The sequence below is a fragment of the Leucopleurus acutus genome, assembly GCF_964270905.1.
Source record: "Leucopleurus acutus genome assembly, chromosome: 8".
Taxonomy (NCBI): domain Eukaryota; kingdom Metazoa; phylum Chordata; class Mammalia; order Artiodactyla; family Delphinidae; genus Leucopleurus; species Leucopleurus acutus.
The window spans coordinates 27,309,204-27,334,953 of NC_139151.1; the positions used below are offsets into that span (position 1 = coordinate 27,309,204).

At 34.2% G+C, this 25,750-nt stretch overlaps 1 protein-coding gene across 2 annotated transcripts in view; it reads right to left on the minus strand.

Annotated features, from left to right (window-relative positions):
* Positions 1 to 2,903: 2,903 nt before the first annotated feature.
* The window catches only part of GRIA4 (glutamate ionotropic receptor AMPA type subunit 4), a gene marked incomplete at its 3' end in the record, with an annotated part of 520,821 nt that continues 497,974 nt past the window's right edge, over positions 2,904 to 25,750 (minus strand). Inside the window, exons 14-16 of one of the 2 annotated variants that reach the window (XM_082845543.1) lie at positions 9,787 to 9,901; positions 7,457 to 7,591; positions 2,904 to 3,068 (exon numbers count right to left, since the gene is read on the minus strand). In XM_082845543.1, the coding sequence (XP_082701669.1) occupies positions 2,904 to 3,068; positions 7,457 to 7,591; positions 9,787 to 9,901 (415 nt within the window). Of the gene's footprint in view, positions 3,069 to 7,456; positions 7,592 to 9,786; positions 9,902 to 16,403; positions 16,519 to 25,750 lie in introns of both variants that reach the window. The other variant, XM_082845544.1, reaches the window with a different exon arrangement.

Consider the following 25,750-nt stretch of genomic DNA (forward strand, 5'->3'; position numbering starts at 1 on the left):
TTAGCTTAAATGTTTTTAACTTAGACATACATGTTTTAAAATCACATTTCCTAGCTTTATAGCATTTCCTCAGATTAGAGTCTAGATAGATATCACTTTTTACTAAAGTCAAATTTAAAATTTTGTTTTTGGCAAAATTATTCTATAAGGAACACAGAAATTTAAACATATAATAGTATTACTAATATAGAAATAAAACTATAAGAAATATAACTTCTTAAATTTATATCACTAATCCACTCTGTGCCTTAAATGAAAGCTATTTTTAGAAGCATGGCTAAAACCTTAATCACCTTATGATAGTTCCTCTAGCTAAACAAATTACTTCATAGCTAGATACAATTACATGGAATACCTTCTTATCTGATCAGAAAATTAATCAGATCATATATATTTTTTTAGTGCTGTAGACAATGAGGTAGACAATGCCATGAAATCAGCCAACCTTCACTCTTCACTTTGACTCACTATGTACTTAACACACACTGTTAATGAGGAAAAGACTGTTAATGATGAAAGATGTTGTCTTTTTTTGCTTCTATTAAATTAATTCAATTCAATTCATTCATTCATTCAACAAATGTTTATTAAGCACCTACAATATGCCAGGCACTGTGCTGGGTGCTGGGGATACAACTGTGAACAAGATAGACAGTCCCTGCCCTCAAAGAGCTTACAGTCTAGTAGTTAAACAGACAAGTACACAGGCAATTACAATGCAGTATGGTAAGTGCTGTGATGGGGACAAAACATCAAAAGGACACCTAACTCAGTCTCATGGGCAGGGGCTGGTAGATAGTCATGGAAATCTTCCTGGGGCAGGTAAAATATGATTTGAGTACTGAAGAATGTGTACCAGTGAATCAGGTAAAGAGGAAATAGGGAAGTGTTATAGTTTGAGGAAATAGAAAATGCAGTGTCCCTGCTTTTGAGGTTCATTTATGGGCAGCAGAAGTTGGGTAGAGGGGAGAGAATTCATGGAAGAAATAAGTAAGGGCCAGATTATAAAGCAATTCATTTGCTTTGCTCAAGAGCTTGCAATTTTTCCTGAGGGAACTCTATGTGTGTGTGTGTGTGTCTGTGTGTGTGTGTGTAAGCTATCAGATTTGCACTTTTTAAGATTGCTCTTACTGCAGCACAGAAATTGAATGGGGGACGAGAATCTTGAGAGTTGAAGCAAGGTGATCAGTCTTTCAACTTTTCCAATTTTACCTTCCATGATATCACACCCATTTCTCTTCAGCTCATCCAGTTGCATATACTCCTTAAACAATCCATTGACAAGCCAAACTTTGGGTCACTGCTCACCTATAAGGTTTTTAACACCTGTAAAAACTCCACCTATGAAAACTCAACTCATCCTTCAAGGCCAGACTTCCAAAATCATCCTATCTTGTGCTTTCTGCCAAGATCTCTAAGTATTGTGATGTTTATCTGTGTTATGGTACTTATTATTTCAAATGATCTAAACCTCCTTTTGAACCAAGTTAATTTAATCCCTACATAACTAAGGTGATTTTTGTAAATAAACATGTATAATTTTCAACAAAGACTAATTCTTCATACGTTGTCTACCACAAAATATTATTAGTGCCTTCAAATTATTTAAATGGAACAATGGGAATGGGGAGAGAAGCCCAAGAGACACATTATTTTATGCAGCAAAATACAGCCAAGTAAAATTTCAGTACATAATTACCGGGTATGTTGCTGTTATGACAATGATTCATTCCCCAATTTAAATACTCCATCTTTGACAATTTAACTGCTAATGAAGCAAAGATCTGTTAAAAAGAGTAGCTTACTATGCAAAAATAATAAGGGCTTGCTACATTTTTAAATATGGCCCACAATTTACTTCTACAATCCCACCTATAGTCTTACAATTTCTCAAATAACTTTTATAATGATAAGAAAAAACTTTAAGCTCTGTAAATATTTTAAGAATGTCTGTTGTTTATTCTTTTTGGTGGGTACAAAAACCACAATTTTGTACACAGAACAAGATTATAAATAATATAGATAATATGAGTGACCCGTAGTCTCTTCTGAGTCTACATTGTGGACTGATGATTTTACTTTAAAGTTGTCTTCATTTTGTTTTTGTTCCTGGTAGTGAGACAAATGTAATCTGTGGACACTGATTCATGTGACAGAGTGAAGGTTACAGCAAACAAGAAGATGACCAACAACTTTTATTTTAAAAATGTCTCTAAAGTTTCTTACAGTGGTGGCATTTATTTCAATTATTGCAATGTATTGTTCCCTAAGATGGTTAGAAAAAAGAATTGTGTTGTCCTCTACCGAATTTACGTCAGTTAAAAAGCAAGCATGTTTCAGTATTTGTTTTCTCCAAAGTAAGTGTAAATACTTCCTTTAAATTTTTTCACAGGATTTACATGTTTGTTTATTATTTTCTTATCAGAGTTTAGTGATTTTGTTTTCTTGGCTGGATAGTCTTCCATTGAATATATGGGTGTTCTGGAGACACAGGTTAGCATATTCATTGACTTCTGTAACTATTTTATCCCTTGGAGTGAAGACTGAGGCCTTTCTGAGCAAGAACTTCACAGTTTAATGTGCTAACTCGCATGTCTGATTAGTTTTTAAGTTCACTCAAGTGAAATCTGTTGCTGTTGATACACCCATCCCAGCTCCCCCCACCCACTCCCCCCCAAAAATTCTAAATTTTGAGTTTTCCTGATATAAAATCTGAGTTTGGGTTTCCGAGCTGAGCTCATGCACATGTTGCTGCTGCTGATGTTCAGCGCCTTAGGATGTACTTCCTGCTCTCAGCCAAAGGATTGGTTTGCGAAGACCTGCACTTAGCATGTCCCTCAGGGCTGCGTTTCCATCAGTCACCAACACAGTTTAATTAAGGCACTCAATTATTTTTTTGGTTTTTATGGTAGGTCTGATGCAATGACAGCCAATCCTGAACTTTGTCTAATTGCAGTTCCAGTGTGTACAGCCTTTGGGCAGTCGGGTGTCAAGACGCGGCCATTTTCACCTACACTCCCAGTGATGGATAATCTGGCTTTGTTTCTTATGGCTTCAGAAAAGGTCAGCTGGGTTGCATGGAAAGGAAACAGAAAGAATGTGGAGTGTTACAATATTTCTGTCTTTTCAACAAAATATGACACAACAAACACCAAAATATCAATAATTAGACATCTGCATTTTTTTCCATATTCTTCTGGTCATATGAAAACTGCTTATCACAGGAAAGAAAAGCTCAACTACCTGGAAGAATAAATCACTCTAGAGTTTGTGGTCCTATCTGTTTAAGAACTAATTCTAAAATCATAAAACAAGATTTTGTTTGGCAAATCTGGGCAGGACACATCTTTCAACTTGCTGCACTCTACACCCTGGTATTTCTAGTCCAACTTAAAAGCTTCTTTAGGTTTGACAACATTCTTTATTTGGATCTTTTTTTCTTGTTATAAAATGTCTTAACAGTTAAATGATTGTACTTTTAAAATTGTGATGAATTGTCTAACCAAACTATATATATATAGACTATTTATGACAGATATTCCTGTTTTCAGAACACAGATCTATCCACAGATACTTTCATTCATTCACAGCAGCTATAGATATGACCCAGAATAGGACAATTAGTGACATAAAGTTCATTCTATGCCTACTATGGAAGTTAAAGTTCATATTTTAAGAAGCTTTAAGTGGTTAAAGGGAAGTGCACTGAAAGGGGGCATGTTTCAATGCCTCATTGAACGGTCATCACTGGGGAAGTTCCCGGATTGATGTTATGGGGTCAGGTCTCATTATATTCTTGTTCTGTCATATTAGGTAGAAGGTAACAATACTACACTGAGGAGAAACAGGCAGTGTTATTATGAAAATCTACTTGCTGTTCATTCATTGCCTTTAAATTCTTTATAGTAGCTGAAATTTAATGTTAAAATCTTTCTAGTAGCTGAAATTTAATGTTAACTCAAGAAGAAATAAGGTAAAGGAGATATTCCCTAAGTTTGTTGTGGCTTATCATAACTTTCTCATAACTCATATTGTGTCTTAATTCCCTGTTGTGAATTTAAGTTTACCTAATTCTTTAGGAAATTCCATCCCTGTATTTATTCTGCCTTGTAACTTAAATATTAGAATAATGATGTATTAAATATGAAATAAAAATTGGATTAGAAACTGTTATAATGAGAAGGTTTTGAGATCAGTTACCCTGATAACTTCAGAAAGTTGAAGTCAAATTGCTGCTGATGTATGTATGATAAACACTGAGGTCATTATTATAGTTCACCTTTAGTAAACAGTCTCAAAAATTAAATTTTACTTATCTTTATAATCAGGAGTCAGGAGACAATCTCTATAGAAATTACTCAACCCTAAATTAAAACAAACCAAGACGACAGTCTGACTTTGTTTCTTCAGATTCCCTTTCAACATTTAATATTAAATAAAATAATTATTTTAAAAAATCTATTAGTTTAAAGTTTTTTGAAGAGGAAATATTAAAATATAATTAATAAGAGCATTGTGATTTTTTCAGAAACCTTTTGCCATAAAATCTATTTGTTTCCCTTTATTTTCTTGATTGCCTTTATGAGGAAAAGAAAATATCAAAACAGGAAGTATTCCATGTACTCTCAAGTAATCTCTCCTTCTCTATGGATTAATGCAACTGAGTGTTAATAAGTCTTTGACAACTTCTTATTCTCTCTTTAAATCTTAGTATTCTTAGTTCTCTGCATTCTTATTTCCTATACTTATATCTTCTGCTTCTTACATAAAATGTCATTTCTATTAATCTTTGTGTGACCCTGCTGAGACTACTCAAACTGGAAAACTTTCTTATAAATTTACCATATAGTCTGGTTCTGGTTCTGGTTGGATGTTATGGCCAATGGCTGTGACCTTAATTAGGTGTTCCCTTGAGGGATGATCACTTTTAAAGTAGACATTCAGGTTTTGTTTTTGAAATTCTGATACAATATTATCTAAATTATCAGTCATTTTCATAATTATGGTCAATAGAATTTTTGAAAGGAAAAATCCATTTAATATGGGAGTACAATGGAAAATGCTTGCTCTCAAGTCTTCTCTACAGAATCAGATCATTTCATTTGCTCTGAATGCCATTAAGTCTTTTAAAAAGTCATATGGATATGAATGCTTTATTTATTTATTTATTTATTTATTTATTTATTTATGCGGTACGCGGGCCTCTCACTGTTGTGGCCTCTCCGGCTGTGGAGCACAGGCTCCGGACGCGCAGGCTCAGCGGCCATGGCTCACGGGCCCAGCCGCTCCGCCGCATGTGGGATCTTCCCGGACTGGAGCACGAACCCGTGTCCTCTGCATCGGCAGGCAGACTCTCAACCACTGCACCACCAGGGGAGCCTGAATGCTTTATTTTTATTTGAAATTTATTGTCTTAAAAGTTCAGCTCTAAAGGCAATTCATGTGATGAACTGCAGTACTAGGTTCTGACTCCAAAAACATTTATTACATGTGAATTTTATGTACATAACCTGGGAATTCATATCTCTTTCTAGCAATTTCCCAGAACTTTGTATTGAACTAGCATCCATGAGTATTTCTAGAATTTTTCTAGAATGCATTTGCTATGCTAAAGAAAACTTTTAAACGATATCTTATGAAATTCATCACAGAATGAAGTCCAAATAATTGTCTCTGAAAACTTCTCAGATATTGTTTTTTGCAGTTCGGGAAAAATCTCTCCACAATTCTATAAATATTAAGTTGAAAGCATTACTATAATGGCTAAGAAAGCTTGACATCATCATAATTTGTTGTTCTGCTATTAGAAGACATACTCTAAACATTCTGATCTGAGTGAATTGAGGATTTTGTTCTCAATTCTTTTTCACAAAATTTGGAAAGAACCACTTTGGGCTTATCTATGTACAGTTGTACTCAGTCACTGATTTCTAGATTATGGATAAAAGCAATTAGATCTTGGTTAAAGAGGGATGGCTTTTGCTCTTTGCTTTAAGATACTAACAAGTATTTCAATAGCTTTTTTTTTTGGCCATGCCACCAGGCTTGTGAGATCTCAGTTCCCTGACCAGGGACTGAACCTGGGCCACAGCTGTGAAAGCCCGTAATCCTAACCACTAGGCCACCAGGGAACTCCCTCAATAGTTTTTTTTACAAATAAATATCAAAATCAAGCATGTTTACCTGGCATAACCTCAGGTATACATCTTATTCTTATAAAAATTATATTGGGTTTGACTCTAGGGTGCCTCAAGCACTAAGTATCTCTTGGGAGTTCAAAGTTTCATTTATCATTGTTAATAGAATGGCCATTATATATAATTTCAGAAAATGGAATTTAGATACCTGACTTTAAGAAAAGCAACAACAAATGCTTCCAGATCTTATTTTAAAACGATTTTCTATTATCAGAGGGAAAAAGTACTAGACATTTAGTCTTAAAAAAAATGACCTCCATCCTATATTTTACTGAATGCTTATAATTTTTTATTGTCACATGATGAAAGGGTGTAAGTGGGACTGATCTGGCTTACTTAAAAGCAATTGAAATGAAAACAAAAGTCAATAAATACTCACTGCAATTTTTATTTTTACTGTGTCTCTCCTAATGAACATATATTGCTGACATCTTTGATGGAGAAATTGCCTAAAATGCCTGTTCACCTTAGTGATGCTGTGAAAATAAAAGTTGAATTTCATCTAATAAATGTGGATTGTAGTCAATATTCTGATGATCACTCCTGCCTAAAGGTCTGACTCAAGGACTACTGCCAGATGAACAAATAGCAGGGTTTCACTCTTTAAAAATATAGAAAGATGGCTAATGTATATAAAACAAATTAGAATAGGAGCTAAAATTCATTGAGTGCTTACTATGTGCCTTGGAGATTTTACATATATTTTCTCAGAAAACAACACAACCTTATTAAAAATAGGCAACTGTCTAGGCTTTGATCATTTGAAACAGGTTTTATGCTTACTTTGTTAGCATTTACCTTAAAACTAGTTTGTTCCAGAGAAGATTAGCCTGTTCTGTGAACAAGGAAACCCAGATCTAATTTCAAATTTCTCCCAATTTTCAGGTAGAATATACTGTTTAAAACATTTTACAGAGCAATTCTGGAAGTTTGTTTTAGTCTTTTGAACACTTTCAATGCAGATATCTATTGGCAACATAAAGTTTCGAACAGTACATCTGCAGCCAGAGAAAACTGAACAGTGCACTGAAGTTTTCAAAAATGTAAAGCTGTAAATTAGAAGCAAGCAATACCACCACAGACAGGTCACAACACTGCATTTACAGAATGCATCACCCACTCACTGTAGTAGGCCCTAAGTCCTACCCCTAAATTTTAATACTTTCGGTTCCATATACGTTGTAACCTTCTCTATAGGTTGCTAAATTCTGGGTATTCTGCGAGGAAGTTGGGTTAAAAGTCTGTGCACTCTTTGCCACCTTCATTCTCTTCGCTTCTGCCCTGGACTTGTAACAGAACTCTATCAAAGCCACCAGCATTGCCAAGCCCAAGCCGCCAACCAGAATGTAGAAGACGCCTGCTACGTTGCTCAGGCTCAAGGCACTCGTCTTGTCCTGGGGGGGATAAAGACACTTGAGTTAACTGTGCAAAGTCACATCCAGAAGATGAAAGAACACATGAAATCCAAACAGCTAATTAAAGTAAATGCTTAATTTAACCTGAAATTATTTAACATGTATAAGTCACTGGTGTAGCTTTATGGATTTAAACATAAAGCTTATAGGTCTTGGCAGAAGTGAAGTTATGATGATTACCAATAAATTGTGTGTAATTACATTCAATAAAATCTATAACATTTATCATTGCTAAATATACAATGAAAACCACTATACTTAGCCATATATAAGCATAGGCAGAAGTGGGCTTATTATTGTTAAGTTTGAAAATGACATTTTAAAAACCCAATTACATGTGAAAGAAACCTCTTTTGGCTTTCCCTCCATTAAAACATTTTTAATGTTTGATATTTCTTTTGAATAAATTTAACTGCATGCTTCCTACTTAAAGAACTAAGGGACTTTAAGCTAGCAGTTTCACATTTTGTTCATCATGACTTTACCAAATACATGCAAATAGTGTGCTAGGGTATATGTTATTTGTTCTTTTAGTCACATCTGTTTAAGAAATCTCCTGGAAAGTGTCACTTTAACATATTATATACTATTTAGGAATAACTATACATGCAACACATTGGAAACTTTTTAAAAAGGTACTTTAAAAATATACAAATGTTTCCACGGTCAGTTGAGAACTAAATTATTTATGGACAGATTTTATAACTATTTTTATTGACTTTAAAATATGATTCCATTTTGCTTAAAAATGCTTGATCAGTTAATATTTTAGACATATTATTCTCCAGAGATTTAGAATACATATTATTTCATAATAAATTCAGAAATAGTCTGAAATATGGAAGCATATAATTGCAATTAAAATTGTAACAAGAATTCATAATTTTTCATAAATTGTAAATATATGTTATATAACATTATTTGAATAAGTATTTTGGGTAGACTACCTGAAGGATGCCCCGTGGTCAGCAGTGTGTTTTGTGCAAGCTTAAATAGTTTTATTAGGAGAAGGTTTAATTTTAAAAATTACTATGTACACTGTTCTCTTAGCCATAACATCAACTGATTGGACCAAAAATTTAGGGTAACTTCATTTTTAAAATAATCACTCATTAAGTACTTTTGCTTCTCTAACTTTACATAAGGGCTTGAAATAGCTATTTCATTATTTGGCCAAGCTTTTCTCATTCCACTCTGGTTCAAAGGCAGACAAAAGTGATTAAAACACAGGGAGAAGCCTGAATAGAGATCAGTTAACATTACTTTGTCTCTTTCTTAAATTAACTGAGGTTCTCTTATATATGTAAGTCACTTATTTAATGTCGTAGAATAACCAATAATTTTTTTCTTTCTAAAAGAAGATACAGGAAAAAATAAATGAAGATTTCAAGAATCCTCAACAATGCGTTTCAGGCATTATGTCCTATTAATTTGTGCAGGTGTTTAGATTCACTGATAAATTGTTACATTTTTTACTTTAAATGAAAATATAACTGTTTGTAACACTATTTTCATTTGTACTCAACATGATCAGGCCTATAGGTTCCTGCATCGTTCTAAAAAAAAATTCATGAATGAGATCTTAGAAGCTGAAGATATTATTCGTAAACATTGATTTATTAAAATAATTTTGCTAGAACAGAATTGGAAGGTTTACTCTGTTTATCAGAACAAAAATATAATAGGTCATCTTCAAACTAAAGTGGAATGCTTGGCAAAATGGTGACAAAAGACTGAACTCCTGAATAAAATATATTTAATATTTAAAATATTCTTTCTGTAGATGACTGCTGATCAATTCCCCATTTCCTGTTCTGAGAATACATCAGTTCTTGAAATAATACATTTCATGGTCTTTGCCTCCAAAACAAACAAAAACCAAATCCAAAAGCACTATTTTTATTAGTGGTACGTATATTTGAGAATAATATAGGAATTTTATTATTTTATATATTTTTACAGTTAATTTGTTTATTTAAAAGCCTTAATATTGAGGAGCAGTTTGCAATTTTCTGAGAAGCTACTCCCTTTGGCTTAAATCTATGACATTAGCTTCTAGTTTAGGCAGTGTATAGAGAAACATTTAGTTTTTACTGTTTCCATATACTCTTGACAATTGCTCCCATTTACTGCTTTGTGAGCACAAGAGGAGGCCCCGAACTGCAGCGACTGACCTTGCTTCCAGAGTCCTTGGGTCCACATTCACCTTTATCGTACCACCATTTGTTTTTCAGCTTGTCTAAGACGCCTGCCTCACTGAGTTTCAAAACGGCAAGGTTTACAGGAGTTCTTCACGTGGAAAATAACATAAATAACATTATATATGTTATTTTATGTTATTCAAGTAAAACTACATTAGAATCGCATGGCAAAGTGACAGAGCAGAGGCCACAGTAGGTGTTATGTCTTGTACTGTAGGCCCAGGTTTCAAATTAGACATAAAACTGGGGCCTGCTCCATCGCTTTAGGTAACAGGCACATACTGCTAGGGACGATTTTTAAATAAAATGTATGCAATTACTGTGAATCCAAAACTATTAGCCTGGATTGGGTTTCTTGAGCATTTTCAGTTTTCCCACCATAAACGTGGAGTCATTCAAAGTCCAGAAGCTCCTTTTTTTCTTTCAAAATTAATGGAAGTGGCTATAGGTTGACAGGCTTAAAATAGAAGCTAGGTAGGACTGGTTTCATTTCTTGCCGGCATTATGATTCAGCTAGTGGAATTTTACTCTATGCATTAAATGTATGGCTACAGTATCCATCATTAAATTGACTCCTTTGCCACTCTCATCCAAGACCTAATTGAAAGAGGAGGGTGAGTCAGGTGTTACTGACAAAGGGCCACCTCATGCAGAGGAAAGTCCTTATAAGACAAATATGTAAATCATTAGTTTAAAGTATAAGCCCATGCTGATATTTTCCTTCTGAATTGCAGTATTTAACTTAAATAATATCACCAGAAATAATTTTTATCTATCTTGAGTCTATCATATGAATATATTCTAAGTATAAAGTGCAGTAATTATAATATATTCTATAAATTCTTAGAACAAATACATGATAGGTTAGGGGTAACCAAGATTTTTATAAACAGACAAACTCCTCATACTATAAAATTCCATTTTTCTTTTCTACTGTCTTTGAGTCCTTCAATACTAAATATTATACAAGGAGTCTCAGAGAGGAAAGTTTCACTTGTCAGTCAGTGTCAGTGTTCTGAGGAACCTAAGAATTCTTCTGGCTTTCATTCCCATGTTAACCTCTGTGTGTGTAGAATAAAGCCTAAAAAGATGGATGGGAAGCAGTAACGCCTAGGATCTTCTGTTGTTACTGTTTTTGTGGTGGTTTGGTTTTTGTTTCTTTTTGCTTTTACATTCGGAGAGAGACTCCTTGCATTCCTCTTGACATTTTTAAGGCTGCCACAATCATTTTGTCTGGCTGTATCTCCTAATGCTTCACTTCTTCTAGGAAATATTGAGTGCATTTGGAGAAACACAGCATACATTTATTTGGTTACCAAGGGATTAATTCTATGAACCTATCTACACAACTAGGTAATGCATTAATAATTATGGTGATGATGATTCCTAACATTTACTGAGCACTCACTATGTACCAGGGACTATTAAAAATATTTTACATGTTTAGTTACTATTATCACCTGTATTTTACAAATGAGGAAACCAAAGCACAGAGAGGTTAACTCATCTAGTCAGCTAGGAAGTACCTGAATCAGGGTTTGTAATGGTCTGTGTAATTGAAAATATTAACAACAGAAGACTTAGGAAATAGGGGTTTCTGGTTAATTGAGTTTTCTGATTAACAGTTAAACTAAAATCCATTTTTTTTGGTACTGTTTTTCTGAAAATAGTTTCTAAAATATAAGTTTTTGTTTATCTGGTTTCTGAATTCAATTAAATTTTTGTATCAATGTCAAAAGATCTTACAAGGTTTATTGTTCAATTTAAGCATATGCACTTGCCACATTCATAAAATATTGTTTTTTGGATTAAAATCTAATGTCAGCATGATTTAATGCTTTGTACTAAAAACCTGAGTTTGGGTGTGGGGTGAGGATTATGATTAATTGGGGTCCTTGGTTAGCCCCAGTTAATCTAGATTTTACTGTCTATAACCTCCCCACCCCCACATTACATCCCCCACTTCCATTTATGAAATGATTGTTACAAAACTACACCTGAGGGTTGGTTGGTGAACTGTGAACTCCTTGAGAATAGAAGCCACATCTCATTCATCTTTGTAAAATATTTACAAGGATATCTGACTCAGGGTAGGGGCTCTGTAAAATTATTACATTTAAATTATTCTGAATCCAGAACAAGCATTTTTTTTTTTTTTTTTTTTTGCGGTATGTGGGCCTCTCACTGCTGTGGCCTCTCCTGTTGCGGAGCACAGGCTCCGGACGCGCAGGCTCAGCGGCCATGGCTCACGGGCCCAGCCGCTCCGCGGCATGTGGGATCTTCCCGGACCGAGGCACGAACCCGTGTCCCCTGCATTGGCAGGCGGACTCTCAACCACTGTGCCACCAGGGAAGCCCCAGAACAAGCATTTTTGTTTAACTGATACTAAGGGTTTTTAGGTCCCCAGGCTAGCTCACCAAAGCCTTTTTAACGCACGTGTAAAGTACGTTATATTAGTCTATATTGTACTTCTTGCATGGGTTGTGCGGGGAGGAGGAGGACTTAATGCTGAAAAGAGAAGGAAAATGAAAGCAGTTTCCTTAAAGTTTCTTATAGATGGGACAGCTATTTTGAATCCAAAAATATGGATTAAATCAGCGGTCCCCAACCTTTTTGGCACCAGGGAACAGTTTCATGGAAGACAATTTTTCCAAGGGGTCGGGGGAGGGATGGTTCAGGTGGTAATGCTGGGGAGTGGCAGATGCAGCTTATCACTCGCCCAATGCTCACCTCCTGCTGTGTGGCCTGGTTCCTAAGAGGTTGCAGACAGGGTTGGGGACCCCTGGATTAAATGAAGACTGCCTTTGACTTATCTCTCTTCCTTCTTAAGGACCATTTCTCCTACCTGCTTCATTTTCCCCTTGCCTCTTTGTCCATTCTGCTATTCACTCCAGTAGTCTGGTTTTAGAGGATAAGATTAGATTGGAATTTTGAAAAATAGATATTTATTAACAACCAAGCTTAATGGTCAACTGGTGGAATGTCAGGCACTGAGCAAGAAATTCATTACTAGGAGAGTCCTTCTCCAAGGGTTAGCTTCCCTTACTGGTCTTTGTTTACAACATTTTTTCCTGCTTATGAATGCATATGTTCCATAATAATCCCTTTATTATTGCATTGGTTTCCATGGCTGGGGAGAAGGCCATTTGCAAGTATAACATATTTTAAAGTCAGGAATGGACTGTATTCTTCAAAATGCCAAATTAAAAACTGGGTATTGTGAGATTTACTATAATTCCTAAAGAACTCATTATTTGGTAACAACATTTACAAAATGACTTAAATATGAATATCCACATCCATGAGTATGCCTATTTTTATATATATAGGAGGAGAATAAAGTATAAAACAAACAGAAAAAAATCAATAATTTTGTAGATATTATTAGCATTATGGGTCATTGATGATTACAAGTATTGCCAAAATTTCCAACTAGAACCTGGATTAAACAACTCACATAAAAATTGGCATAAAATTCTGTGTATCATTTGTGCTCAGACTAAATCATATCAGATTAATCAAAGGGGATATGAGTTTTAGACTTTGCAATGAAACTTTTAAATTGGTTCATTGCCAATTAGTAGATTTCTCTTATTCACAAGAATGAGTATGAATTTCTTATGACCATAAAAAAGGCCACAGCACAATAACATTCAAAGGAGTAATTTTTCAAACAAATTCATCCCCTCTCAAATCATGCCTTTCTACTTTATTTCATTTAACATACCAGACCTTTTTCCTTATTTCTTCTGTGGAGCCTCTGGCCTAGGGCTGCCTTGGTCATGCTCTGGGAATGGCTATCAGTTGAGTGGGGAGGCTAATTATTTTGTGAACTGGAAGCTGCCACTGTGGCTCCAAATAATTCAGTTGTTGATTATATTAAATCAATCAATCAACAGTGGGTATTTCTTCTTTTACCCATAGATATTGGTGCATAGCCCAGGTAAAGCAGAACTTAAATAATGTGCTGCTGTATGGAAGGCTGGAGATGTCTTTCCTTGTTATAATCCGGTAAATGACAGGTGGGTCAATTAGCCCCTCATTGGAACAAATTCATGTGTGGTACAGCTTTCCATGCTTTCCCCCCTTTGCCAGATGAATCACTGTTAGGAAAGTTAATTTTTTCCTACTAAGATTCTTTATGTCAAGATCACACCAGATGATTTGTATACTTGTGCTGAGATCACTGAGTGTGCATTTCACACAATGTGCCTTGTAGATAAACTGGCAGTATTTAATTTTCTCTTCTGCTTTGGCTTTATACTTAGCAAAGGCTTAAGAGCCAGCCTCTTCCTCCAATTCAGCGCTTTTCCTCCTTTCACCTCTTTCGATAAAGATCAGGCCAAATGGAAGGGGTAAGTTTAAAAAGAAAATCAGTCACCCAAAGGAGCTACAGAACAAAAATTTAAAAGCAGCAACTATCTCCTGGTAATTTACTTTGATTCTAAGTTAGGTCAGGCCATTTAAAATACCACCTTTTAAAATAAATGCAGAGTAGGGTATTATTATTATTACCTATTCTATTGGTGATAAATATTATATCAATATACAACCGACTAGAAATATTTTTCTAGTGTGAAAACAAAATTCCTGAGGGAAAATAGAACACACTGTAATTATATATGTAATTAACATACATTTTATGTTAATTTTTATAACATTTTAGAAAATGACTCAAAATATGAAATAACATTTTAGAATGTCATCTTATAGTTCATGTTTGGTGAAAGTAACAGGTGAAAGTACAGGAATAAGCAGTTTGATTTTTTGAAAACTACAAGGTTAGCTTCATATATTTATTTGGTGTCCATTATGTACCAATGTTAGATGCAAACAGATTAAAATTCAATTGAGTTGTCCAATCCCTTATTTAAGTAAAGTAAAATGACTTTTGTTACATAGATTTTTCCATTATGTGTACATTTCTGCTTCTGCTTGCTTATTTTTCTCCGGAAAGAGTCTAAGAGTCTTTAATATACACTAAAACAGGAATTCATTATTCATTTTTTGTGGAAAATTTTATCTGTTAAGCAATGTTATACTTTGTTTATATTTGTGATAAAAATAAAAATTTGCAAACAAAGTTTTTCTAATTGAATAGAATATCTTCAGTTTTGTTTTCTCTGGTCTTATTAGAGTACATTTTCTTACATTTCTAATTTGCATAGAGGAGTAGATTATTAGTGTAAATGAGCAATTTTCTATTTATGTGTGTATATTATTTACGTATTCATATTTTTATGGAAATGATCAGAACATTCTAGGTAAGTTGGGGCTCCAAAATATAAAAGAGTTAATACTTCTGAAGAAAACATACGGTTGCTGTCTTGAATGGAGGTGTCTTAAAGGGGAACCATCTCAGAAGAATCCCTGATGACTCTCTCTAGCTTTTCTCTGCTTTTTTTCTCCAGGGACTCAGATTCTCCCTCAGGATAGGAGATGGATGATCAGAATTGGGTCCACACAATTCTGTGTCTCCTCCTTTTTCATGCCTCCTTCTGCGGCCAGAATATTCATTTTGCAAAGTTTATTTTTTCTTCTCCTGCAACAGGGCTGTCTATAAGATGGAAATATACAAGTAAGCTGAATTTGAAAGGTTTTTCAGATCAGGATCGAGGGGGAAGTTACCAGCATTGGAAGAGGTTGAGGTTTGCAGCCTTCTTGACAGATATACCCTTTTTAAACAGAGCATAATTCTCTGGGCTGGTGGCCAGGCAAGTGAGAGAATTTGTAGCCCAACCAAGAACCTGAAGATGAGCAGGACTACTTGTTTTGGGCAATTCTCTAGAATTTAAAATAAAGAGTGTATATTTAAAAATTTTCAATGTTCTTACATACCAGTTGAAGATATGTAAGGAAAGAAAATTCAGTCAGAATATTCCCATCACTGGATTGGTTTTCTTTATGTCTATCCACAGTGAAGAAGAGTTCTGGAACACTAGTTAATAACTTCTGCTTAGAAATAAAAGTAAAACATTATTTTATGAAGCTGGAAATAAGACAGGGATGCAGTAAAGATAAAACTGAGTTGGTCTTATTTTTGTAGCCGGATATTTCTTTAGTTTGACCCATTATGGAAGGCAAAAACTGTCTAGTTCATATGATTACCTTTGATTTGTTATATAACTTGCTATTTAATGGAAGCCTGAGAGTTTTAAGTGGAGAAATGTCTTTCTGGTAGGTACCTGATTTAGTGGAGTCAGATGATTGTTATTACTTAAAAACATTTCGTGGCAGCTCTTTTCGTGAGGAAAACAAGACAGACTGAACTTCTCTGTTCTCTCTCCTCTTCGCTAATTGCTCTTTCAAAAGCCTGCTTTCTAAAACGGAGGTTCCTAGGACTATGTCTGATCCATAACTTCTTCAGAGCCAGAGATTTTCAGTGACTATTTTAGTTAGGTTTGTTAGTGTGTCCCCAAATTGATATTGTTTGCAAATATTTTTGCTTTGACAGTAATTGCATACTTAAGTTTGTGAAGGGACTTGACTAGCAACTTCAGTGGTATTAGTAGTTCTAAATTATGTCTCCCAGCAGATGCACCTATTACTTTACATACTGTTTACCCGCTTTTGGTGACATTGAGGCTAACCTTGGAGTCACCTCCCCCGCTGCCACATTCTCCTTTGTCGTACCACCATTTGTTTTTCAATTTGTCCAAGAGGCCTTGTTCATTCAGTTTTAAAACTGCGAGGTTAACAGCATTTCTTGAAACGATAAAACATATTTTGTAAGAAACTGCACAGCTGTTAAGATGTTAGAAGGAATGAGGATTTAAGCTCTTTTATAAGCTTCTCCCAGACGCTAAATAAACCTCTCATTTTGTCATCCTGCAGCCCCTTCCACCAGGCAATTGTAGTTTCCTTCAAAGTGTATTAAACCTGTAGCATTTGGTGTTGTTCACTTTCACAGTTCATTTCTTGTCAAGTAACTGACATCAACATCAACCAATTACATGGATTTTTTTTTTTTTGCAAAACAGTAATAAACTTGAATTTACTAGTAATTGGCAAAGAATTGTGTCTTGAATTCCTTTGCCTCTAAGAATGTCAACGACCCGTAAGAGACAAATGAAAATTCATTCCCAGAAGGAAAAACATAATTGCGTAAACAAATCAGCAAATCAGCCACTAATTTTTGTGTACAGATTTTCTGACAACAAAGAGTATGGCTTAATTATTATTCCTTTTATTATTTGTGTTGGTTCAGTTTCCTGGGCTGGAAGTCATAGAATAGTCAAGAGAAATGTAGTAGCAGCTCTCAGGGAGCTTATATTTGAATTTCGTGTTGATTCTTAAAGTCACTAGATGCTATTTAGAAACCAGGATCATATATCCAATTTGACTGTTTAAATTATGTAATTAAACCACAGGAAGTCATGCTGCATTTGATATGGACTTCGCAAACAAACACTAGATTAGATTTCCTCCATGTTTATCTCTTTAGGGGAATAAGGGTAGCACATTCTAATTATTCTCTAAAAAGATTAAAAAAATGTGTCATGGGTTTTGCCTCCCATAAAACAAAGCAACCTCATGTTAATGAGTAGCATTTGAACATTGATTTGCAAGTGAAACATCATTTAGTTGATTAATAAAATGTCACATTTCACCACAAATCAGCCTATTAATGTATTTATTCTTTTAAAATGTTTTTGCAATATTTCAGGTAAATGATGTGCATTTTCCAGTGTTGTAATGGTCTGATCCACTTGGAGAGTAAACATTTCCCATGAGTAAACCACACACTTTGAGAGGATTAACACTTTTTTTTTTTTTTTTTTGCGGTACGCGGGCCTCTCACTGTTGCGGCCTCTCCCGTTCCGGAGCACAGGCTCCGGACGCTCAGGCTCAGCGGCCACGGCTCACGGGCCCAGCCGCTCCGCGGCATGTGGGATCTTCCCGGACCGGGGCACGAATCCGTGTCCCCTGCATCAGCAGGCGGACTCTCAACCACTGCGCCACCAGGGAAGCGCAGGATTAACACTTTTTAAAAGTTAGACTACCATTTATTAAATGCTAAGTAAATAATTAGCTGTCCCCACATTTCCAAGTAAGTCCCATGTTAGTGGTGTAAAATAATTAATATACTTCCTGAAGTGAACAATACCAAGTTGTCAGTTTAATCACCAAAAGGACCAGACTGAAATCTAGGGATGAACGAATATTCAGTGAAGCTAGAGCCATCTATTTTTTTAAAATGCTGTTGGGAGAAAAGGGTTGTTTTAATTTATTTTACGTCCATAAGAAGCTAAATATATTTGTCTTTCAATGAAGTGAAGCTAACAACTAAAGTTTTCTATTTTGGAGAAAATTAGTTTTATAATCCACTTTAGTCTTAAACATTTCTATTAGATTTTTTTCCAATAAAGTGGTATCCCAATTATTTTATATGTTGGTTTAGACCATTCCTTTGATAAAACTAAAATCATTTCATGAGAGGGTTATTTAACATGGTTACTAGCCATCTAGTATATCTAAAGACAGTTTCTAAAGATAAACATATCTAAAGACAGTTTCACAGCACAATAGAAAACAAAAAAGCAAAATTAAAAAATGGATAAGGAAAAAAAGCTTTATGTTGAGAAAACTGTTTGGAATAAAGCTTTCTACAAAGTTATTCTAAGACATTGTCTTTCTAACAACATCTAATAGGCCATGTAAAAACAGTTCAGTTTCACACTGCTATCCTTATATATGTGTGTGTATGTATCTATATTTGGTTAATATAATATACTTGACCCGTAGGTAAGTCACCGCCCAGTTCACAATCCACATTTTCCTGTGGTCCTTCAATAGAATTCACATAATACTATCACATGTAAAATTTACTTTTACTTAATGAAGTAAAATTTTACTTTTCTTAAATGAAGGCACTTTGTAATTAATATTTAGAGACAGTCTTTAGGATTTCAAAATTTCTTTGCCTATTAAAAGTGCCTGCTATTTTCTACAATTGTCTGACTAAAGATGTAATTTCTCTATGTAATCAGTTTAAGTCTAAAGGCATCCTTAGATTGCTATTTAAAATGCAGCATAAACCACATCTGTAAGGACTATTTGAACATCTGTTCTATTTTATAGAATGCATCACTTTTACATGTTATTAATAAGAATCATCAACTGACTTTTAAAATATACATAAAGTTACTTTACTCAGTTTTCTAGACTAGTTTAAAAAGTATTTTTTATCCAGGCAAAAAGAAAAAGGAACCCTGAAGGAATAATTACAAGCAAGCCTAAGGAAGTCATAAGGAGTCAGGTAAATAAGGCACATAGACAGCAGATCCTTGCTGCAGCACATTTTACTATTACTTTGGAATCCCCTTCATACATTTCAGACATAGATTTTGAAATCTATGTCAGAAACTCATATTGATGATAAGGATATTCTTGTCCTGATTAAGCATCAGAGAAGCCATAATAGTAATCTGCCAAGCAGATAAAAGAAAGAAGAAAAATATTGTGGGCTATTTTTTACATTAATTATTCCTTTCATTCTATTAAATGCAGCTTTTACAGAATAAACTCAATCGAAATGGATTGCTTTCATTTAAAAATGGAAAGAGAGGAAGAAACAACAATAAGTGATCATATTTTTGCTGGAAGTGTAAATAAACCACATTTGAGAGCCCAGGTATGTTGACAGTGACCTTTTATAGACTGCAATAGGACCCAGGTAACATACTTATTTGCCTTTTCCTTTTATAACTTAGGGGAATCCTAGGTAAGAAAAACCCCACCCCAAATAGCTTTTTTCATAGTGGTGAGGTGATGGAGAACTTAATTCAGGCCTGGAACAAAAATGCTCAACTGGACAAATTCCAGGACCTCTGGAAAAATTCCAGGAGTTTTACTCCTACAATCATTCAGTTGAGTTTGAGACTATGAAAATCCATCTCTCCTTGCCCTAGCATCTGGGACCCATTTTTGTTAACTAAACAAAAGCTTTAGAATGGAAATTAACAGACCTAAACTTTTTCCATTTATTAATTTTGGGTAAATTAGTGCAAATTAAGATTTTCTTGTTGAAACCATGCTTAATTTAAGCTAAGATATTTATCTCTTACTCTCTACATTTCCGTAAATAATTTATCATTAAATTCTATAGATTTAGATATGCTTTTATGTTTACTTTATGCCTCACTCATTGTATTTACTTCTAGACCATAATTCTTATAGTATAATTTTTTCTGTTGGTGAGATATTAAAGTTTATATCTGATGAAATGTTTACCTATATAAACAGAGAAATTTTTAAAAGTTTGTTTAGTAAAGTATTCTTATGATTTCCTGGATTTGAGAATATTATTGTAAAGGACTGATATACAAGCCTTAGACTTAGTCATTGTTTGCACACAAGATATTCAGGGTATATATAATTTGTAGAATAAATAGTTTCCAATATTATATTTAGTCTGGTTAAAACAAATTCAATTACATTTCACTTAGTAGGTTGAACACTTCATTATTGTCCCTGATATCAATAATATATGGACCTAATGGATTTTATTTGTCTAAACTACTGTGTAATTTTGCTAATGCTTTATTATCCTTATAAAAAAGGATTCATTAATTATATACACATGAGAAAGTCTCTTTAGTTTTAGGCCTGTACTCTTTTAACTTGAGTGTTCTCTTCATACTAAACTCTCTATAAAATTTAAAGATCAGGTGTTAAAATGTCCAGAATATTTACCTGAATGATGCTAGAAAGTTTTTTTGTAGTCCTGATACATTTTAATATATTTTTTAAAAACTGAAAAATTATGTGAATCAACATGCAATTGTGTAAAACACATAAGAAAATCCTTTAAAACCTGCAAATGATATTGGTAGATAATTTATGCAGGAAGAAGTACAAAATCATATAAAAATAATTCAACCTTACTTGGAATTAAACTAATGTGAATTAAAGAAATGCAAATTCATTTTTTTGCTATTCATATTGGCAAAGATAAAAGTAAGGATAATATTCAATACAGTCAAGGATTTAATGTCCTAATACACTGAAAATAGAATTTAAACCAGGAAAGAAAATAATATGGTTTTGTACAACAAAAACTTAAAAACAATTCTTACCCTTGAAAATTATTGACAATATTGAAAATTATTGATAATAATTCCCCTATGAGGAATCAATCCTAAGAAATTAATCAGTGATGTTGACAGAGTAACATAATAAATGTTATAGTATATTTATATAGCAAAACGCTGAAAGCAATTTATATGCCCAACAGAAAGGGAGAAGTAAGTAGACTTTAGTGTACAGCAGTGGTTTTCAAGCTTGATCTGAGTGTCAGAACCACTTATTACAAATACAGATGCTCAGGGTTAAACTTGCTGTATCAGAATCCTCTGCTGTATCAGAATTAGGGCAGTGTATCTACATTTTCGCAAAGTTCTTGAGGTGTTAGTATTGGTAAGCACCAATAATCCATATGACTGAATGTTTAACAATCATTACGGGATTTTAATGACCAGGGAAATGCTTAATGTTGAGTGAAAAAAAAGAAAAAAATTTGTATATTCATTGTGATCTTAATTTGAGAAAAAAAATATAATGTTTATATGTATATATATATATATATATATATTAAAATGTTAATGTAAAAAAACTGGTAAGAAATACAACAAATAGCTATCTGTAGGTAGTGGGATTATGATTGATTTGGACTGCATATTGTTCTTTATGCTTCCGCACTCACCCCAAATTTTCTGCAATGAAAAATGACACTTTAATAATCAGTAAAGAACAAACAAAAACACTCTCTTAATTATTTTATAATATAATGCCTAATAGAATTATTTCATGAAAATCAAAATATATATTCTATTTTGGATCAAGAAAAATTGAGGAAGAATTAGAATTTAGAAGTTATTCTTAAGGATCTCAGAAAAAACATTCATTGTTCTGATAATGTGGTTTGCTTTGGTTCACTTTGTTTTGTGTCTCTAGTCACAGGCTGAATGGAGAAAATGTGATGCATTTGGCTTCTACAAATGTTCTACCTTATTTGAGGGGAACAGGTCAGGAAGAGAGGTATGCGTCTACCCATCAGATAGTATCGGCAGGAGGTTAATGAAACTCTCAGTGGCCTAGAGAGAAGCCTTGCTGTTTCACATGAACTTACATAGACAAGGAGAGTTTTTTCCCTTAGGCCGGATTAAATGAATGTGATTGTGAATAAACTTGAGTCCTGCTACGTGGGTGATTAAAAAAATATAAATATAGCTCTGTTTTTAGAAAAAGAGATTCCATGGCTGGCAGCTTTGTTCTTTTCCAAACAAGTATTAGACACTCTAAGAAAAAAGTCTTTTTCAATGTTTTGCAGTAATTTTTAAAAAGGCAATTAAAACAAATCTTCCATCATATAACATATTCACTCTATCTTTTTTTTGAAATCAAACTAAAATTCCAGACCGGAAAACTCATTTGATTTAAATTTTGTTATGTAGCAGGTAAATATATGCAGAAGTTTTTCTAGGGCTACTCTAATAAGAAAATAGTAATTTCATGAAAAATAAATAATAACTAACTCTGTATAGATTATTCATTCTGATATTTAAATGATGGCCATATTGTCAGTATTGTAACAAGTGTTGCATACATGGAAGTCCATCCCATATACAAGATGAGATAGGTAGACATGAGCAAATATCACATGGGATTTTACTTTTGTGGTTTAATGATGTCTCCCTCCATCCCCTTCCCATCCCCACATAAAGGCAGCTAAAGTAAATTAGCAGGAAAACAGAATTTTCAACAAATCCCAGAACTTTGTATATAGTCAGTTAATAACTAGCTGAGAAAAAGAACTATTTTATCACTCAAGGAAATATAAAAAGTGAATAAAAATCAATAGGCTGTCAAATAATAAGAGGTTAACTAAATATATCTGATTTAAGGAAAGGTATTTGCTTTCACAGTTCTACCGTTTATCAGCTGTTTAGGCCTGGAAGACTAATTCTCAGCATTTATCAATGCTCCACTGTTTTCAATTTAACTTGTAGCTATGCTATTAATTTTTTCCCCAAATTATTCCTTCCGGTAAACAAGCACAAGGCTCTTTTTGCTTCATTGGATTTGTGCACTTTTTTCCAAAGGCAGAATTTGGGCTGAGTTGCTCTCCATATATATATATACATGCAAACATTTTTAGAAAAGTTATTAAGTTTTCACTCCAGTTTGCTTATGCAATGACAGGTAAGATTTGCATAAAATGGCACTATTGATCAATAATTTAATATCAAAATTCAGAGGGAAATTTTTTTTTTTAAGGGGAAAGACAATTCAGACCCAGCAGGATTTATAATGAGCATTTGAAAACCACTCTGATAATGAGGGATTTATTGTCTTTATTTTGGATTTTGGCTGACATATATGCAGTTAAGTTAGTCTATAGAAATGTTTGTATTTCATACTTCAATTGAAACAAAAAGAACTGAACAAATTGAGTTAATACCAGGCTAGATTCCAAGAACTGTCTCTAAATTGTGTTCTTTGGAATTTGCATGACTAATTCCTATTTGAGAACTAGGTCTGAAGAATGTGATGTTTAGAAGGATCACTATGATATTTGTGAGGATATCTGCCAGTAAATTTAGTCAGCACACTAGCTAGAGATTGTGATAAATAAAACATTTAATTGTATTTTTACTGTTGAGTTTTTTTTAAATGTTATATTTACAAATATTTCATGCATTTTGTCAATTTTAGGTCACAGAGTAGAATTTTCTATCCTCCTTTGGTCATGGACTTCTTTTAGAAGTCAATGAAAGCATGGATACTTTCTCAGGAAAAATGCACAAATGTACAAAATCCAGATTGATATACAATTTCAGGGAATTGCTGGGGAACAAAATCTGCCACCCCAAAATATCTCTGGACTTCGTGACTCTTGGTTTAAAATTTGGTAGAGTACTACTTTTGGTTTGTTGATCTTTTTTCTCCCAAGGATGGTCACTGTTTTTCTTTGTCTCTGTCTTTTGTGTCATTTGTTATAAGGAGAAAACCATTGGTCTGATCAAGTTTTCTTTTTGTCTTCTATGCCTTGAGAGTTTAGTTTATATACTAATGAGAAAAATCTCTCTGGTTTCTGCCATCCAAAAGGTCCACATACCAGTGTGCATTTGGCAGCCAGTTAAATAGACTGGGATTCTGAGAAGTCTCTTTGTCCAGCTGTGCCAGCTCTCAGAGGAGTTTTGTCATTAGGGGTCCAGTCCATAAGGGGCCTTTATCTTCTCAAACTTTCTTAGAATATTTTTAGGAGTGAGCCTTTGGAAGATGGGAACTACATCATCCATGCCCTCACTTCGGGACGCCTCTTGTGTCCGTGGTACCATGGTCTGGAAAGTTACCTCAGGGTCTTTCCGTAAATTGGCTTATTGGTTTGAATCACTATTAAGATCCTACTCATCAATGGCCAGATGATGGATCCTTTGAATTGGAAAAACTTATAAATTGGTCAATTTTTAGAAAACTCTCATCATAAACAGCTATTTTACTGGTACCTATGGAAAGACCAAATTAAAAGGTGGATATAATGATATATAACAGCTAACCTTAAGAACTCTCTTAGTTTTAAAAATAAAAACAAAAAACCTGTTCAGGAAGCCTTATTAAATTTGTGGTCTCCGCTTCCCCTCAATGGGTCTTACAGATGCTAATAAAAACAATAGATTAATTAATAAGAGAATTGAGGAGAAAGAGGCTCTTCCCAACAAGATGGAAATTTTTAAAGGGTTGTTAAAAAATAAAATAAATAAAGCAAATATTGAAAGTGGTAGAATAAAGAGGAATCAGAAAGGGAAGAGTCGTGGAACTCATCACAGCAAGATGGAAATCTTTAGATGGTTATTAAGAGTTGGGATAAATAAAACGAACATTGATGGGATCAAAACAAAGGTTTTTAATACAGCACTACCTAGGACTGTGTGAGCCAAAGGGACCCCCCATTGGTGCTCCCCGACAAGGCCACCAAACAAATCTGCTCTAATTACCCCAGTTTGGATAAATTTTAAAAGCTGGTAGGAAAAAATTACACTGAGAAACCTGACCAGCAATTGCTTGGGGCAAGATTTAGGCCAATTAATCAAATCAAAGATTGACAAAAAGGCTTGGGTCCCTTGGCTCAACCCCTTACTGGGGTCCTCAAAGCCTTTTATACAGGAATGAATAAAATGGCTGGGGGAAAAAAAGGAAAAGTTTCTGGGACTCCTTGTAAGACAGACTTGTTGGTCCTAATGGAAACTAAGGTTAAAAGTATAAGAACTGATAGAACTAAGATGAAAGTTTATAAGGAAATTGGTGTATTTGAATGGGCTTTATGTAAGATGGTTGCATCTCTTTTGCCTGATTGCATTGTGGGGATGGACATTTTGTCTTCCCTTGCCTGGTATTGTAAGACAGGGCAGGTAAATCCACCCTTTAGGCAGTGTTAATTGAATATGCTAAAGGAAGCCAATAGGGTTGCCTGAGCCCGCATAATATGAGAAGGAAATTGGGGGTTGATATTTAGGGGATAAAAGAACCACTAGTGGAAGATTTTGCCCCTAGAGTGAATTGGTATGGGGTGGCCTTGTGCACTCAGAAAGAGGGAATTTATTGAATGCTTTGTGCAGACTTTTTGAAGGCACGATGCCTTGAATCCTAAAGTTCTAGAACATAGAAATCTTTTGGTTTCCATTTTAGTTGGAAATCTTCTCTGTGATATAAAGAAGCAAATTAAAGAAAATGTAGTTGGATGAACAGATCAGCCTTTTGATATTATTTCGGCAGCAGCCCAGTTCTTAGGGGAAATGGAAAGCAACCATCTTTGTCTTGCAAATCTCTACAAAATCAGAAATGTAAATACAGCTCACAATGGCCTGAGACTGAGCCTGGCTGACTCAATCAGATAGAACCTGAAACACCAAAGAAAAAAAAGAGATCTTTTAAA